At 40.1% G+C, this 19,711-nt stretch overlaps 1 protein-coding gene across 1 annotated transcript; it reads right to left on the bottom strand.

Moving 5' to 3' along the window:
* Positions 1–3,895: 3,895 nt before the first annotated feature.
* LOC127586441 (interleukin-8-like) lies at positions 3,896–7,269 on the bottom strand. Its single transcript, XM_052044398.1, has 4 exons — positions 7,128–7,269; positions 6,731–6,866; positions 5,803–5,886; positions 3,896–5,334 (listed from the first exon to the last, which is right to left on the bottom strand). The coding sequence occupies exons 1-4, from the start codon at positions 7,189–7,191 to the stop codon at positions 5,310–5,312; spliced, it is 309 nt and encodes a 102-aa protein (XP_051900358.1). The 5' UTR covers positions 7,192–7,269; the 3' UTR covers positions 3,896–5,309.
* Between the last annotated feature and the right edge of the window lie 12,442 nt (positions 7,270–19,711).

Below are 19,711 nucleotides of genomic sequence, written 5' to 3'. Positions count from 1 at the left end.
TTCAAAGTCAAAGTCGAGTTAACTGTCATATGCACAAGTACATGTATGCACAGGTGCAATGAAAAACTTACTTGCAGCAGCATCACAGGCACATTGTATCATATAAGCAGCACTCACAAGAAAAAACATAAATTAAACATAAATTATGCACAATTTTTACAAGAAAACACAATTAGAACAAAGTCCATTTTTCGACAAAGTGGTCAAATTGCTCATAGTGTTACTAAACTGTAGTGAATCCTCTAACTACAAAGTCCATTTACTTTGAATACTGCTGCAAAGTATTCATTTAAGACCTCATCTATACCTTCCGACCTCACACACACCTAAACCACATTGTCGTTAATGGGCTCCACTCTTTCTGTGATTATTCCTTTGCCCTTAATATACTTATAAAATGCTGACTACCTTTTCTACCAGCTAATTGTCCTTCTTAACCCTTTACTTTTACATGGTGCCCCTTTACTAAACCAAATCTGAGCTCTGGATTGGTGCTGAGAAAGTAGCATCTCTAAGCAGCATTTCTAACACGTCCTGCAACACACTAAGTGCAAGGCACAGATTCAGATACCCCGATAATTCCAATCTGAGTGCAATCTAAAAGTTAATCCAATCAGTGATGAATCTGTGTTTAAAATTTTAATATGTAACTAAAAGTAATGTTACATGTTTACTCTAAAATGGCGATAATTTAGTCTTTTTTATATAGAGTACAGGAAGAGTAAACCTCAGATTAAGAATTTTTGTGGACCTGGGCAACAAGAATGTTGAAAACTCTACAGATCCCCCAAACAAGCCAAGTCTCACTACCTCCATCAATATGAAATTGCTTTAAAACATAGAACATTACAGTACAGTACAGGCCTTTCGGTCCATGATGTTGTGCCGACATTTTATCCTCCTCTAGATCTATCTAACCCTTCCCTCCCACATAGCCCTCCATTTTTCTATCATTCATGTGCCTATCTAAGAATCTTTTATGTCCCTAATGTATCTGCCTCCACCACCTCTGCCGGCAGTGTGTTCCAAGCACCCACCACTCTCTGTGTGAAAAAAAAACTTACCTCTAACATCCCCCTTATACCTTCCTCCGATCACCTTAAAATTATGCCCCCTAGTGTTAGCCATTTTTGCCCTGGGAAAAAGTCTCTGACTGTCCACTCGACCTTGCCCCATGGAGCTCACATCCTTTGAGCAGCAGAAACTGTCTGCTTTATGAAAGCACTTCATGATTTTGAGCGCCTGCCCCAAACAGTCTTTACTTTCTCTATGAACAATCCTAACCTGGCTCATTTTGAAGTCCTCCATTCTTGAAATTTATACACTAAGCCTTTGTCGTTGGCTGATTTATTCTCTGTGGATTAGTGTATGCGCGAGGTTAGCTGTGTGTCACCGGGAGCGTTGGTAAACATCGCATGATCCTCCAGAGACCTCTCCCTTGATGTCTGGTGAATATGGTGATTCCATTTGGTGTGTTGTGTAGCAAATAGTTCATTGTACAGCTGGAACCACAGTCGGGGCCCGAGACAGGCTCAGGAACATGGGTAGGTTCATGGCTGGAGCTCAGGGTCAAAGTATGGACTGGATGTGTGGACAGAACCAGTGTCAGGGAATGCTTGTATGTTTCACCTTGAAGCTTACATAGACGTGGTTATACATCAGTGAAACCCGCTCTGGACATGTCATTGCAGCCGTAGTGACAGGTCCAGCAACCTAAATAATTTCCAAATTTTTTTTGTTATCTGTGGGAAGTTTGTGTCCCTGTCCCTCATGAATAATGAAGTTCTAGTGCGAATCTCATCTGCAACCCTGTCCTTCCCCTGTCCCCTTCGAAGTCTTGGGAAACTTTTAGAAGTGTGGTACTGAGAAGCAGACTCTACCTGCCTGCTGAGATGTAGTATAACATTTTGCTTTTGTCTTCTACATCCAAATTAGAAGCAGCATTCAGCCCCTTGAGCCTGTTCTGCCACTTAATAATCTAATTGTAACATCAATTTGGCATTCTCTTCTATCTCGGGTAACCTTTTATTCCCTAATTACCAAGAATCTTCACTGAACTGCTTCCAATGTTTTGACACCCTCCCTTAAACATGGAGAACAATACTGCCAGATGTGGTCTCATCAATGGCCTACTTAACTGATGCAGAACTGCTTTACACTCGTATTCAATTGCCTTTGTAATAAACAATGACATTCTGTTAGCTTTCTTGATAACTTGCTGTACCAAATTGGCCTTTTGCAGATCATAGACTAGGGCACTCAGATCCCTCTGCATCTTTCAATTTCCCTGCAATTTCTCACCTTTTAGACAACGTGGTTCATTGTCACTTTGTGCCAAAAGGACAATTTCACATGTTCCCACATCACTTTCCATTTGCTCAAATTTTGAATAATCATTTAATCTACTTCTGCATTTCTATGAAACCTTGTTATGTCCTCTTCAAGGGCCTGGGGAATGTTGCAGAACAGAGGGATGTTGGAGTACAAATACATGTTTCACTGAAAATGGAGTCACAGGTAGATAGGTAGTGAAGAAGGCTTTTGGCACACTGGCTTTCATATAAAAGTCGGGCATTGAATATAAAAGTAGGGATGTCGTGGTCCAGTTGTACAGGATGCTGCTGAGGCCGCACTTGGAGTATTATGTTCAGTTTTGCTTGTCCTGCTATAGGAAAGATGTTATTAAACTGGAAAGAGTGCAGGAAAGATTTACAAGGATGTTGCCAGGACTTGAGGGACTGAGTTATAGGGAGAGGTTGGACAGACAAGGACTTAATTCCTTAGAACATAGGAGACTGAGGTGATCTTATAGAGATGTATAAAATCATGAGGGGCATCGATAGGGTGAATGCACTCAGTCTTTCTCCCGGGGTTGGGAATCAAGAACTAGAGGGCATAGGTTTAAGGTGAGAGGGGAAAGATTTAATAGGAACTTGAGTGGTAGCTTTTTTACACAAAGAGTGGTATCTATGTGGAATCAGCTGCCTGATGAAGTGGTTGAGGCAGGTACAATAGCAACTTTTAAATGACAGGTACATGGATTGGAAAGGTTTAGAAGGTTATAGGCCAAACACTGGCAAATGGGACTAGTTTGGATGGGGCATCTTGGTCAGCACGGACCAGTTGGGCCAAAGGGCCAATTTCCGTGCTGTATAACTCTATAATTTATTTTCATCTTTAATTTGTGTCATCAGCAAATTTAGCAACAATATCTATGTTGCCTTTACCTGATTACCTTGATTTTTTTTTCTAATTTCCCTGTTATATTTTTAATAATAGCTTCTGGCATTTTACCTTTGTTTCCTATCCCCCTTCCTTTGTTTCATTTCAATGATGGACTGAAATCCACCAGGGTCAGAAAATCTTGTAAAAGCCAAGAACATTTAAATTTAATGTATGTATTAAATAGGATTGATTGAACCTAAATAAGGGTCGTTGTTCAACGCATGGCTCACACTGCTGAACCAACCATTTCTCCATTGGTGTGAAGTTTAATGAGGTTCAGGCCAGCAAAGGTTTGGCGTCAGGAGCTGGTGAGCCTTGCGCAAGAAATTTGGAGAATCAGGGTGCTGCTTTGAGCAGAGAAAAAGTTCAGGCAGCACAAAACACAAGTGCTTTGTGAACTATCAATTTTACTTCCCCATCTTCTGCTGATTTGCTCTTGGCAGAAGTGAGAGACTAATCATTTAAAGGAGAATCCAGCACAATGTCAACCCTCATTCTGGTGAGTTTTATGGAGGACACTATTTACATGGAACTCTTGGGTATGGGCTCCATAAATCTGTTAGTCCAACCCTCCATGATATTTAAAATGGTTGTGTTCTTTTTGTGAACCTCTGTAGTTCCTGATTATGGTATATATCACACAGTTAATTCACACAGTGGTTATTCAGGTATCTCCAAATATTTTAATAATAATTTAAGACAAGATCAATTATTTGGAAACCAAAATGCAGCATACTTAATGCCTTACATTAAGTGTATGAAATAATTTATCTTTGAGTAAGTACTGTATAAAAAGTCCAGTTGATGAAATGCGGCACTGCAGCATAGCAGTTAGCGTAACGCTATTACAGCACTAGCGACCTGGGTTCAATTCCCGCTGCTGTCTGTAAGGAGTTTGTACGTCCTCCCCGTGTCTGCGTGGATTTCCTCCAGGCGCTCCGGTTTCCTCCCACATTCCAAAGACGTACAGGTTAGGAGCTGTGGGCATGTTATGTTGGCGCAGGAAAAGTGGCTACATTTGCAGGCTTCCCCCAGCACATTCTTAGCAACTCAAAAAGACGTATTTCACCGTGCGTTTCGATGTACATGTGACTAATAAATAAATATCTTATCATTGGAAACCTCCAATCAATTATTAAAAGATCTATTTGTATGGCATTATTTTCCTGTCATCAAGATTACATTTTCTGTAATGGAGATGAATGAAATCATTGGACATATATAAATATTTAGTTGTGTTTTACAATAAATAATTGGCAGAATTTGCATTACAATGTTGATTAAATATACCCTGCAGCATTTACTATGAACAACTGAAGGAAGATGATAAGAGCTAAGCATTGATATTGTTACATTGTTGAGTTAGTTTGAAAGGATATGGAGCAACAAACAATCTGCTGGAGGAACACAGTGGGTCGAGCAGCATCTGTGGGAGGAAAGGAATTGTCAATGTTTTGGGTCAAAACCCTGCATCAGGACTGGTGCTGCTCGATCCACTGAATTCTTCCAACAGGTTGTTTGCTGCTCCAGATTCCAGCATCTGCAGTCTCTTGTGGCTCCATTAAGAGGATATGGAACCGACAATGCTGTGTCATCTGCTCCCTGGACATATAAATATGACTCAGTCCATTTGTGCTTGCACTAACATGCTTAGCATTGCTGACATAGTGACAGCATTGCTGGCTCTACTGAAGACCATTTAGGAATTTCTTTTAAATTTGTCTTCTACTTATTCTTGGTTACCATTGGATTGTAATCTCTGAGACATTGACAACTTGTTAACATGATGCAGGGTATGATTCAGTAAGACAAAAATACATTTCATTCTTGAACCATTGGCATTAGTATAAAAATAAATATATAACTAAAGAATCCCTCAAGCATTAGCCTTAACACACAAATAAATATATAATTATAAAACACTGTTTTAAGCCATTCACAGCTGTTTTAATACATTCACAGGCTATTATGATACTAGCATAAATCTGAACAAGATCCAGGCCAGTGTGAGTTTTTGAACTTAATCTAGGTCTCCAGTATGGATAATGTTTCAGCCTTTTCACTCTCTGACCCTGAGTTTCTCCTCACTGAACTGCATCAGTCTTGGGACTGTAAAAAAATACAAACATGAATAAAAATTACAGTGAATTTTTTAATTGCATAAAGGGCCAGCAATGAATATTTAGTATTTTTTTTTGATCCAAAGAGTGATTGAGGTCTTACTCTTTGCAATATCATTAGTGCACTAATCTAAACACCACAGACCTTTGCCCCTAGCAGGGCCAGCACTGAACTCATCTGAAGAAGACAATAGTGTTTTTGTCCTCTGAGCTGTGTACCTTTCAGACATTGATACCAATAGGAATTGTGGGATCAGTGACTTTCCCCTTAGGTCCTTTCTCATGTACAGTCTGGGACCAAAGTATATTAATTAGACGTTAGCCTCTTCCTGCAAGTCACATAAAAGGTTTGCATTCTGGCTTGTAACTTAGCCATGCATCTGACTAATGAGTAGAATAAAAAGCATAATGGTTTCCCTTGCACAATTCATTATTCTGCTCAGAAATAGAAACTTACCGACTGAGTATCTTTTTAATAATTTTGTTTACCCAGGAGGATTCAGGATCCAGACAGACTCGATTAGTATCTTGAAGAGTGGCACTAAAGAAGTGAAGAAATATACAGATTTTAAATCAGTTGTCTGAATATATATAAAAAAACGGGCAACAAAATACCAATAAAATTCTTAACTATTCTATCATTCATTCTGGTTTTGTGATCTTGACCAATGTTAGGAAAGATTCCTTTGTCTTATGGATAGCATGCATTTCAGATCTATAAGTGAGCTCGTGGCAAAATGAGGAACCTGTTATACAATAATCCTAGAATCCTAGTCAGTATTCTAGAGAGAAATGGACCCCTACAGACCTTGTTTGCTTTGACCTTGATCCTTCATCTCCTATTTGATAACAGATAAACTTGTACACTATAAATCACAGGAAGGATAGTTCTAATTAAGCTATAGCAGGCTGCAAAATGGTGCTCTGTTACTACCTGCAAGATGCTTAATGTACTTGGAAAATTCCTTCCTCATGTTGCTCCTTGTTTTCTAGGTGCAGTACAGTGGGATGTGTCTGAATTCAGTGAAATCTATTATGGTTAAATGAAAACCTTGCGTGAAAGCTCTTTCACGTTTGATTCAGAAACAATTAAAACATCAACAGGTGTTACGTACCTGCTGAACGCCTGTCATACTTGAAAAACCATTGAGTATGGCCCAATAGTATGAAATCTATTTTGGTCAAATGGAAACTTAACAAATAATGTTTTTTCAGCTTTGGTTCTGAAGTTATTAAACAAAGTAGGGATTTGGGTGAATCTAGCCAATTTTTTTTTGCATATTGTTTAATAATTTCTGTCCTCACTTCAAGATTTACCTTCTGAATAAAACAATGTCTAATACAATGTCAAGGAGAAACATAAATATTCTATCATAAACACTTACATGATTTCTACATTCCCACAGTGAGGACCACTGGGAATAATTTCAATGTTCTCCATGAACCTCGGATGGATGAAATTTGAGGATGTTTTGATACACTGACAGCGCAGTTTAGTTCCTGATCTCCCAATTGATGCAGCTGTAAAATCAAAATAAACATGTGATTAGTGGTTAGTTTTGAAAACAGAATTTAAGTGCATTTCGTAAATCCAACTTCTACATTCCTGGTGTTATGAATGCTGTATTGTTTATTCAAAGATACAGATTACTGTTAATCTTGTTGCGTCTTCATTTAAATAGATAGCACAGAACTAATCGAATTTCAATTGTAATTCTATCAGAAAAATTAGATTTAGGCTAACAGTGACTGGAAGAAATTCTGATTTTACACATTTCTTACCTTGTATGGAAGACACATAAAATAAGAAGAGAGTGAGAACAATGAAGTTAACTTTGATGTTCATGGTGATGTGTTGTTACAATGTTCTTTATCTTCTGACCGTTGCTGCACTGCTTGCAGTCTGTGTCCAATCCATAGTACATGGCATCTGTATTTATTGTCTTCTTGTGTCATGAGTAAAAGGTGGTGCAAGCTGGGTCTTCCCCTTTCCAGAAGCTTGTGGTCAAACATGCAGGATTCATTATTAGCAAAGCAGTGTAATGTTCCTCAGTTATTGCACAAATCATTTATTGAAGGAATAAAAGCATATTAATCTGATTAGCCATATCTAATCCACAGTGACCAGAATTCTCTAAGATATTTACTGAAAGTTTTGGCGACTGTTTAGAGCCAGAAACAGAATCTATCCAAAATGTTTGAACAATTTATATTTTATTGAAAATTCACAATTCCTTTAATTTTTTACTTAGTTGCTTAATCTTTTTCGCAGGGCCAAAATGTCTAATACGAGAGGGCATAGCTTTAGTCTGAAAGGGGAAAAGTTTAAAGGAGATTTATGTGGCAAGTTTTTTGCACAGAGAGTGGTAGGTGGCTGGAATGTGCTGCCAGGGGAGGTGGTGGAAGCAGATATGAAGAGACATTTAGACAGACACATGAATAGGCACGAAATGGAGGGATATGGATCTTGTGCAGACATTAGATTGGCAAGGTTGGCACAGACATCATGGGCCAAAGCTCCTGTTCCTGTCAAGCACTGTTCTGTGTTCTATGGTCAGTGGCAGGGGATTAGATCGTTCAATGTAAATAATGAAATATGGGAGAGAACATGTATAACCAGTGAGTGAGTTCAGTCTGCATGCTGATCCTAGCTTCAGTGTAAAATATTTCTCTGTTTCGGGTGCCAGATGGTGAGGTCAATTGGAAGCTTCAATAATCCTGTTTAATATAACTCTGATTGCATTTTAGAACTAGAATGTTATAAAATGGAATGTGTTATTTGAGCATCTCCTCAAATCACAATTTCTGCTTTCCTTGTTCATTGAGCGTTACCCACAACCAAGCCACAATTCTTATGTTGCAGTTACAAAACAACTCCAGATGTTGCACGTCAAAGTCGGCAGGAGGCATCAACTTCATCTGCTCTCAACCATGATTTGCCTTCTCTTCAAAAAAACATAAATCCACTGGGTGAATCATGTTACTGCAATTTCCTGCTTGGTTTAGCTTGCAGCTCTCATTCTCCCATGTCATAAGTTTATCTCTCTATAACATTCCTCAAGGGTTTATATTCACCTTTATTGCTCTGTAGTGGTTTTTCAACACTTACAGGAAGTGCACAAACTCTGGCATAAGGAATATTGTTCAAACTGTTTGTCACGAGAGGTTAACACCAAACTCACCACTTCCGTTAGTTCAGTCAGAGGAAATTTCAGATGAATTATGCAATGATCATCAGAACAGGGTCAATGAAAGCAAAATCTTAAATACGTTATTTGCTTTGTCAGTCATATATAAATCAACTAAATGTACAGTTCTTATCTAAATACAGTGAAAGATGCACCTTTTCCAAAATGTTCCAGTTAATAGATTAATTTAATAGTTATGGAGGAATATTTTTGGCTTCATAGATGCAATGATAGTAACTTGCATTCTTGCAACAACTTTAATGTTGTAAAATATAAAAAAGAGCTTTGTTATAAAGCACATTTTGATAGAGAGCTACATATGATATATTAGGCTAGCCAGCAAATGTTTGGTCAAAGGAATAGCTTTTAAAAGACCATCGTAAAGAGGGAAGTGAAGATTCTGAGGTATCGTCATGCCTACTTTTTCCCAAAAGGAGCTAATTTACCTCTCTGGGATCATTTACCTAACTATGAGTAATCATTGTGATCCTTCAAAGATGTAAAGAACCTATTAAGAACAAATGAAATAGGAGCAGGAGTAGGGTTATCAGCCCCTCAAGCCTGATCTGCCATTCAATGAGATCATCTCAAACACTATTTCCTGCCCTAATTCCAAACCCCATGATTCCTCTAAGGTCCAGAAATCTATCAATCAATGGCTGAGCCTCCACAGCCCTCTGGAGTAAAGAATGTCAAAGATTCATTACCTACAGACTGAAGAACCTTGTCCACATTTCTGTCCTAAATGGCCTACCCCTTATTTTGAGACTGTGACTCTTAGCTCTAGATTCCTTTCCCAAAGGGAAAGATCTTCCTCAGATCTATCTTGTATCATTCTCTAAGAATGTTGCATGTTACTTGTTACGCTTCTACACTCCAGACAATAGAACGCACTTTAGTCAACATCACCACATACAATATATCTGTCATCCCTGGGACCAGGCTGATGAATACTCACTGCACTCTCTGTGTGGAAAGTATTTCCTTTATTTTAGGTAAGAGGACCAAAACTGTACACACTACTGCAGGTGCAATCTCTCTAAATCCCTAAGTAATTGCAGTAAAGCATGCTTCCTTTTGTACCTCTCAGGTTGGCAGAGTGGTGCAGCAGTTAGTGCAGCTACCGCCCGGTTCCAGGAACCTGAATTCGATTCTGATCTCTGTGCAGAGTTTGCACATTCTGTCCATGGGTATGTAGGTTTCCCCCGGATGCTCCAGCTTCCCCCCCAACCCAAAGATATGTTAGTTGGTGGGTTAACTGGGCACCATAAATTGCCCCTAATGTAGGTGGGTGGCAGGAGAATTGAATGGAGACGAGGGAAACGTGTGAGAGAATAGGTTGCAGGCAAATGGGACTAATGGAAATGCTTGGAGGGCTGCTATAGACTCAATGGGTCAAATGTACTTCTTCAATGTTGTAAGGATATGAAATCCTCCAGCAATAAAGGCAAACATTTTTTGACTTCCTGCAACTGCACATTAGCATTTAGTAATTTTTGTTTTAGATTATTAGAAGATAGAAGTTATATTATAAATATAAATTATAGGTCACTCAGGCCCTATTGAACAACAATATTTCCCAGACTCTCACCATTTAAAAAATTATAGGCATTTCTGTTTTTTCCTACCAAAGCAGATATTATTACAATGTTGTTTATTTTCTGATTATTGCTGGAGTGATTCAGTCTGTATCTATTCCACCTTTTACTATGTTGTTCTTCGTCAGCCATCATGTTGCCACTCACTTAGCTTACCTAGAGCCCCTTGAAGCTTTGTTTTGCATCCTCATCAAACTCACATTCCCTCATAGCTACGTGCAATGAGGAACCTTGGAAATGTTACATTTTATACTATCAACCAATCATTGACAAAAGATTGTGAATGGCTGGGACCTAAACACCAATCTCTTCATACGCCACTGATTACAGCTGCCAACCTGAGAAGTACCTGTTTATTCTTGATTTTTGGCTTCTCTTCATTAACGAACTGTCAATTGAAACTAATGTATTAGCTCCAATTCCATGTGCTCTAACCTTGTTCACCAGCCTCTTCTCTAGCACCTTATCTCCTAATAATCTAATAAACCACATTCACTGGTTGTCCCTCATCTACTCTACCAGATACATTCTTTCAAGAACTCTTAATTCATTAGTCAAACACGAGTTTTCTTTTATAAATCCATGTTGACTATACTCAATCATATTATTACTTTCTAAGTGTCTTGATGTGTCATCCTTTATAATAGATTTGAGCAATTTCCCAACTACTGATGTCAGGGTAGTAGGTAAGTAGTTCTTTCCCTCTGTTATGCAATAGTGGGGTCACACTTGATATCCTACTTTCTAAGAGATCCACTGATGCTAGTTGGTAGAACTTCCAAGGTAACCATGGAAAGGTCCCTGCCAATTTCATGTTGAAGATTATGGGTTGGTGGTATGTTCATGGTTCCAAACCCACGAGAAAACACCGGGAGATATATACAGAACTTGTTTTTCTGTTTAAAGAAAGAGGATTGAGTGGGTAGAGGTTGAAGCAGGTACATTGTCATACCATAAGATATTAGCACTTAATGTAATTATCCAAACCATAACTTTTCTTTTTTTTTCTTTTTTTTTAATTTCTCAGTTTTTTTATGACAGGCAATGTTACATCTTGTGTTGGGAGAGACAGGGTTGGTGTCTGGGGTGGAGATCTTCATTGGAACACATGCCAGTGACGGAAGCTCGTCCCTAAATTTTCAGGTGTGCCTTTATTCTCCTCAAACGCTGGATCCTGTGCCATTTTGACACTGCAACTCCTTAGCTATTCAGACTTACTTATTATGATTCTAGATAGAGAAGAAGGTTCCTTCTAGCAACTGGAACAATAAACAGAGATTATAGATTTATTATCACTGATGAAAGATCTCGAGAGGAGATGAGAAATCTTTTCACCGAGAGTTGTTGGCACTTGAAGCAATCTTGAAGTTATTTCATGAATAATTTTAAAGGGAAGTTCGACAGTTATTGTGGATGAAGAACTTATAAGGCTACAGACATAAAGTGGAAGTGTAGATTTAAGCAAAGCTGGTCTTTCAAAGACCCAGCAGAGGTACGATGGCCCAAGTGACCTTCTTCTACATTGTAAGTCTTCATCATTCCATTATCCGTTCAACTCTTCTATGTAAGCTTGCTTTTGCTATTTAGCCACTTCATATTACTGGTGATGCTACTTACTTTTCATGTGTGTGTGTGTGCGTGCGTGTGTGTGTGTGTGTGTGTGTGTGTGTGTGTGTGTGTGTGTGTGTGTGTGTGTGTGTGTGTGTGTGTGTGTGCGCGCGCGTGCATGTGTGTATGTTCATTGTGTATATGTACGGCATGTATGTGTATATGTGTATATATCAAGAGCAAGAGGGTAACCAGAGAAAGAGTAGACTCCCTTAGGAATCAAAGGGGTTATTTATGTGTGGAGCCAGGGAATTAGGGTGAGATCCTAAGTGTACTATCGGAATGGCACTGACTGATCAGAGATATCAGCATAGCTTTGTGCAGTGAAAATCATGTCTCACTAATTTGAGTGAGTTTTTTGAGGAGGTAGCAAAGAAGATTGATGAAGATAGGCTGGTAAATGTTGCCTATATGTTGGCTGGTCCAGAAAGTTAAGACACCTGGGATCCAAGGCCAACTGGCTAATTGGATATAAAATTGGCTTGGTGATGGGAGGCAGAGGGTCGTGGGGGAGGCAGGGTTGGAAGTTTGTGACCAGTGATGAACCACAGTCATTTGTGATATATATCAATGACTTGGATGTGAAGATAGGAGGAATGATTAGTAAGTTTGGGAATGACACAAAAATTGGTGATGTGGATAGTGAAGAAGGTTGTTTATGGCAAGAGCAGGATATAGATTAGATGGGAAGTTAGATGGAACTTTGGTAGGTGGAATTTAATCCTAACAAGGGTGAGGTGATGCCATTTGGGAAGTCATATAGAGGTTGGACATATACATTAAATGATAGGTCACTGAGGAATGTTGATAAACAGAGAGACCTAGGGATTCAAGTCCAAAGTTCCCTGTAAGTGGTAACACAGGTCAATAAGGTGATGAAGAAAGCATATGGCATGCTTACCTTCATAGGTTGGAGCTTAAGATAAACAGTTAGCAAAATATGTTGCAACTGTGCAAAACACTGGTTAGACTGCACTTGGAGTATTGTGTGCAATTCTGGTAGCCACACTACAGGAAGGATGTTGCCTGGATTGGAGGATTTTAGTTATCGGAAGAGATTGGATAGGCTAGTCTTGTTAGTCCTGAGGCAAAGGAGGCTGAGGGATGATCTGATAGAAATACATAACATTATAAGCGGTATAAAAAGGGAAGATAGAATCTTTTTCCCAGGGTATTAAAAACAAGTGGGCATGGGTTTGGTTTGGTTTGGTTTATTATTGGTTTATTATTATTGTCACTTGTACCGAGGTACAGTGAAAAGCTTGTCTTACAAACCGATTGTACAGGTCAATTCATTACTCAGTGCAGTTACATTGAGTTAGTACAGAGTGCATTGATGTAGTACAGGTAAAAACAATAACAGTACAGAGTAAAGTGTCACAGAAAGTGCAGTGCAATAAGGTGCAAGGTCACAACAAGGTAGATCATGAGGTCATAGTCCATTTCATTGTATAAGGGAACCGTTCAATAGTCTTATCACAGTGAGGTAGAAGCTGTCCTTAAGTCTGGTGGTACGTGCCCTCAGGCTCCTGTATCTTCTACCCGATGGAAGAGGAGAGAAGAGAGAATGTCCTGGGTGGGTGGGGTCTTTGATTATGCTGGCTGCTACACCAAAACAATGAGAGGTAAAGATAGAGTCCAAGGAGGGGAGGCTGGTGTCCGTGATGCGCTGGACTGTGTCCACAACTCTCTGCAGCTTCTTGCGGTCTTGGGCAGAGCAGTTGCCATACCAAGCTGTGACACATCCAGATAGGATGCTTTCTATGGTGCATCGGTAAAAGTTGGTGAGAGTCAAAGGGGACAAACCAAATTTCTTTAGCCTCCTGAGGAAATAGAGGCGCTGGTGAGCTTTCTTGGCCATGGCATCCACGTGATTTGACCAGGATGGGCTGTCGGTGATGTTCACTCTCAGGAACTTGAAGCTGTCAACCCTCTCGACCTCAGCACCATTGATGTAGACAGGTACATGTACACCGCCCCCTTTCCTGAAGTCAATAACCAGCTCTTTAGTTTTGTTGACATTGAGTTTAAGGTGAGAGGAAGGAGTTTTAAAGGGGATTTGAGGGGAAGTTGTTGTACACAGAGGTTGATGTCTGGAACTTACTGCCAAAGGAGACGGTAGAATCAGATATAATATGTTGAATTCAGATAAGAACTTGAATAGTCAAAGCATAGAAAGATACAGACCTAACGCAGGCAAATGGGATTAGCGTAGATAGGCAAAGAGGTTGACATGGATGAGTCGGGTCAAAAGACCCATTGTAGTGCTTTATGACTCCATGACTGGAAGTCAATGCCTCTCCCTCTGCCTCCCAACTCCCCACTTAAAAGGTAGGCTTAGGAAAGTTTTCTGCTTATTTTCTTTATACCAATGTACATTTATGTTATTAATTGATTGCCAGCAGTTTCATGTGGTTCTGAATAATTTTATCATTTATGTTTTTTTTAAGTATATGTCTTGTTTCAATTGTTTTTGGTCATTAGAAACATTTGGAAACAATGGAAAGGCCACTGACAGCAAGTGCTGTCAGTGACCATCAGGGTGGCCGGTAGACAAGGCCTACCTCCTGCCACTCAATAGCTGGTTGCCTCTAGTGTGCTGGCAGAATGATCACGACAGCAACGCAAGCAGGATCTTTGGAGCCACACAGCTAACAAACTTTAGTGCAGTTGTAGGGCTAGCATGGCCACAAGCTGGGGAACAGCATGTGTGCAGTCCAGTCCCCACATGCCTCATACAGATGAAGATATGGTTCTATATAGATTTGCATGATTGTGGCAATGTCAATCATTGTGCAAAGCCCTTTGACCTTTCACACTGGAGTAATTTTATACAACTGGTGTATTGTTTAGGCCATGGAAAAGAAATCAGGACTGAAGAGCAGGAGAAAGTCCCACATCTCTACTATTTATACGCTGTATGCAACATGCTACCATTTGGAGTCTTTAAATAGTTTGTCTGCAGGTCCATCTCACAGGCCTTATGCCAGAAATATGATGTGAAACATGAAACAGCAGAGTGGAGAATTCACCTACCTAGACATGGGTTTGGAACATTGGTTCAGTTTTCATTTTTGCTATCATCTGATGTGTTGAAAGGTAAAACATTTAAACCAAAGCAAAAGATAAAACTGAAAACCTAACAAACCTAAATGTTAGAAAATATAAGAACGTACAATAAAAATTATGTGATTAAACTAAGAGAGATACAGCATATAAATGATCAATTAAAAAAATTGGTTCTGGTTAAAGCAGCCCCAGATGCTTGAGAAGAAAAGCTCTTAAAGTTCTTAATCCCAAGGAATTTTAGGGGAGGGTTATTTCCTAAGAACCACTTTCCTCTCCACCAACAACAAAGTCAAAAGGTCCAGTCAGATGGTGTGAAACTGCTCTGCAGTAACAGCATCCAGGTGAGTATATTTCCTCGATTTCTCAATGTATGCTTTCCCTAGGGATCCATTGTTGACCTCAACCCTAATTGTTACATTGACTAACACTACAATATCATCCTTTCCAAAAACCCCATCCACAATCCGTGTCTTTCCACAGCAAGCCTGGGTTCCTTGAACACAATCCATCCGTATTGACCTGCCTTTTTACATAGTAATTCTAAGATTGTGTTAGCTCTCTTAATTCTGGCATTCTTAATGGCTGGATGATGCCCTGAATCGTGGGCAAAAGTTTCATTAATCATTTTACTACATCCACAACTTCTCACCAAGCCAGGCTTACTCATTGCAAGATGACACATAACCAGGTAGGTATTCATATGGAACAGTATGGCATTAATAAAAGTTGATTGAAAAGTCAGACATAACCGCTCACGCAAAGGTAGGGGTGTGGAGGGAAACGGGGGGTGGGGGGGGGTGTGGTTACTGGAAGTTAGAGAAATCAATATTGATGCTGTCAGGTTGGAGACTACCAAGACGAAATATGAGATGTTGATCCTCTAATCTGCGTTTAGCCTCAACTTGGCAGTAGAGGAGGTTGTGGACAGACATATCAGTGTGGGAATAGGAAATGGAATTAAAATGGCTGGCCACTGGGAGATCCTGGCTGTTTCAGCAGACGGAGTGAAGGTGCTCGAGTCCATCTTGTTCATATTCCATCTTGTTCAGCCCTTTGCCTCTTCCACCAATCACCTCCCAGCTTCTCACATCATTTCCACTTCCCCCCCTCCCCCACCTACCTACCTTCCCCCATCACCTGGATTCACCTATCACCTGCCAGCTTGTGTTCCTCCCCTTCACCCCACCCTTTTATTCCGGTTTCTGCCCTCTCTCTTTCCAGTCCTGATGAAGGGTCTCGGCCCGAAACATTAACTGTCCATTTCCCTCCATGGATGCTGCCTGACCCACTGAGTTCCTCCAGCATTTTGTGTGTGCTGTACTAGATTAAATGAGATGAGATAAAGTGGGTCTCCTTTTTTTGCTAGATATAGGTTTAAATTTCCCTTCCTTATTGGCTATCACAGTAAATGTGATAGAATGCAAATCCATTATGAGGTCAAAAAAGCATTTTTCGACACCCATGCAACACAAATCCTTTACTGTGAGTTTGTGCCCCAAAGAGTCAAAGACTTCAGCTATATCAATAAAAACTACAGCCAAATTCTTCCAGATCTTTTTGGTTCCTATCATTAAATTCTTTAAAATTGCAATATTTTGGTTACACCTGGGAGTATTTGATAAAGAAAAACTCTTTCTGGCAGATACTTTAAACCACTGCTTCAGATAATCTCTTAGAGAGTATTTTGATAAAAATGGAGCTAACTGTGACCAGTCTCCAGTTATCAATATTCATTAATTTAATTGGATCATCAGATTTTGCACCTAAAACTATTTAACTGCCTTTAATATTATTATAGATTCTCCTGCTCTGCAAACAAAACAAAAACTGCAGAAAAACATCAATCTTCCTGACCTCTTTTCAATTTAAGATCACCCAGATTGGCAGCATACCTTCTTAAAACCCTCTGACACATCTCTAATCTCTGCCACAACCTGCACTGTTGGCAAGAGCTAAACTGCAAAATCAACACAGTAAATTCATTAAGTTCTTCTAAAATACCAATCTTTATCTTTAATGCCACCACTAATACTGATTCCACTTTTCAAACTACTTAAAGAGCTCATGACTTCTGCTCTTTTAGTGTTGTGAAGCACCAGGTGATTGAACATAGAACATAGAACAGTAGAGCACAATACAGGCCCTTCATCCCACAATGTTGTGCCAACCTTGAAACCTCACCTAAGTCTACCTAACCCCTTCCTCCCACATGTTCCTCTATTTTAAATTCCTCCATATGCTTACCTAGTAATCTCTTGAATTTGACCAATGTGCCTGCCTGCACCACCGCCCCATGCAGAGCATTCCATGCACCAACCACTCTCTGGGTAAAAAAACCTTCCTCTGATATCTCCTTTGAACTTCCCATCCATTACCTTAAAGCCATGCCCTCTTGTATTGAGCGTTGGTGCCCTGGGAAAGAGGCGCTGGATGTCCACTCTATCTATTTCTCTTAATATTTTGTACACCTCTATCATGTCTCCTCTCATCCTCCTTCTCTCCAAAGAGTAAAGCCCCAGCTCCCTTCGTCTCTCCTTATAATGCATACTCTCTAAACCATGCAGCATCCTGGTAAATCTCCTCTGCACCCTTTCCAATGCTTCCACATCCTTCCTATAATGAGGTGACCAGAACTGGAAACAGTACTCTAAGTGTGGTGTAACCAGAGTTTTATCAAGCTGCATCATTACCTCGCAGCTCTTAAACTTGATCCCTTGACTTATGAAAGCTAACACCACATAAGCTTTCTTAACTACCCTATCCACCTGTGAGGCAACTTTCAGGGATCTGTGGATATGGACCCCCAGATCCCTCTTCTCCTCCACACTACCAAGAATCCTGCCATTAACTTTGTACTCTGCCTTGGAGTTTGTCCTTCCAAAGTGTACCACCTCACACTTCTCTGGATTGAACTCCATCTGCCACTTCTCAGCCCAGCTCTGCATCCTATCAATGTCCCTCTGCAATCTTCAACAATCCTCCACACTATCCACAACACCACCAACCCTTGTGTTGTCTGCAAACATGCCAACCCAACCTTCTACCCCCTCATCCAAGTCAGTAATAAAAATCATGAAAAGCAGAGGTCCCAGAACCGATCCTTGTGGGACATTGCTAGTCACAGCCCTCCAATCTGAACCTCTCATATTGAACCTCTCGTATTGTACCTCTCATATTTTCCAAGTCCACTTTTAGTTGAAAACAGAGTGTCACATTATGGACATTGGAAATTTTTAGCTCTACCTTGATCATTAGTGATGCCATTATGATAATTTACCTCAGCCCTACATTTAGTATAATGATAGGCAAAAGCATGGTGCTTATTGGTCTTGTCACATCCAGATCACTGTTTCTTGACAAACCCTTTGAATTGCATCCTATCCTAATGTTTAAAATGCATTAAAGTTATGAAATCCTCACTACATCATTCACAGCACAAAGGGTGGATTGCTTTGACCTCCACTTGATCATCCACCATAGTAGTGATAATGGTGCTATTACCCACCAATGTCCATTAAAAATAGCATCTAAAATCCTTAAAATCCATGGGTTTCAGGTCTTTCAATACAATATTAAATTTGTCCCAGACTGACTCTTCAAGAAGGTTAAAACAGCAGAATGAGTGTAAAGATATGTCAGTGCTCTACCTGGGTCACACTCATCCTGCTCTTCTCCCATATCACTCACCCTAGTAGAAGACAAGGGTAGCTGAATAACCTTGGGATCTATAAGTTCCTCAGCTAAAAGCTTGTCATCCTCAAAGGTTTGAGTACTTGAGATCCTAGTTGGGTTAAAATGTAAACTGTCCACAGTTGGTGCATTTTGCACACAGGACACCTGTGGAAGACCCAGAAGGGTCATTGTCTCTCCAGAACTCTCTTCAACTGAAACTGAGTGCCCTGCTTGGGAGAACATTCACAAATATTCCTTACCGTTTCGATGTGCTGTGCACAGTACAGTAAAACTTCAATTATCCAATACCTTTGGGACCTTGGTGGTGCCAGACTGGCAGATTTTCCATTTGATATCAGGTTCTATTTGCTTTTTTTAGATGTTACACAGTCATATAATAAATTTTCCACTGAACTAGTTAAGTTTAAAAAGGAGGGTGGGATACAAGACCCAGTAAGTTTAAAAGGAGCATGGTTAACAGGGCCCCAGTGAGTTTAAAGGGAGCACTGGAACCAGGACCCTGTGTGTTTAAAAGGATTGTGGGAAATGGGGCCCTGGTAGGTTTATTAGGAGATTGGGGCCCTGGTAAATTTATAAGGAGTTTGCAAATGGGGCCCATGGGTTTGTAAGGGGCATGGGAATGGACACTCATTGAGTTAAAAGGGAACATGGGAAACAGAACCAGGAAAGCCAGGTTCCAAACTATTAGGATTTCTGAACAACCAGATAGAAAATTGTTATAGTTTTACCGTACTGAGCTAACTTCCAACAGGTCTGCTTAGACAGCAGTACTGGCAAAAGCCAGTAAAACTGTTGCCCAGGGTGGAACTACATGGAGTTTTCTGTTTAAGAGTCGCGATCATGACTTTAATCAGCATAGATTCCTTTCAGAAGATGATGGGGCCTCTGACATCACACTGTGTTATTAGGTACGAATGCAAAAAGCACCACAATTGCAACTGCTTATTCACGCAGCTCATTGCAGGAAATTCTTGTGCAATCCCATTGGCTCACTTCCCCCAGAAACACATTTTCAGCACATTTTTCACATATGATTAAGTTTCAGACAATGTGTGTGTCAGTTTGTGTGCATTCCATGTGTGTGTGTGTGCGTGTGTGTGTGTGCATTCCGTGTGTGTGTGTGTGCGTGTGTGTGTGTGCACATTCCGTGTGTGTGTGTGTGTGTGTGTGTGCACATTCCGTGTGTGTGTGTGTGTGTGCGTGTGTGTGC

This window comes from Pristis pectinata, chromosome 2 (genome assembly GCF_009764475.1).
Source record: "Pristis pectinata isolate sPriPec2 chromosome 2, sPriPec2.1.pri, whole genome shotgun sequence".
Classification (NCBI taxonomy): Eukaryota; Metazoa; Chordata; class Chondrichthyes; order Rhinopristiformes; family Pristidae; genus Pristis; species Pristis pectinata.
This window is presented reverse-complemented; position numbering and strand designations above follow the sequence as displayed.

Coding starts and splice junctions, on each gene's coding strand:
- LOC127586441 (XM_052044398.1), bottom strand. CDS start 7,191: ATGAACATCAAAGTTAACTTCATTGTTCTCACTCTCTTCTTATTTTAT. Junction 5,887..6,730: donor TGTGGGAATGTAGAAATCAT/GTAAGTGTTTAT, acceptor TCACTTCTTTAG/TGCCACTCTTCAAGATACTA. Junction 5,335..5,802: donor ATTAAAAAGATACTCAGTCG/GTAAGTTTCTAT, acceptor ATTTTTTTACAG/TCCCAAGACTGATGCAGTTC.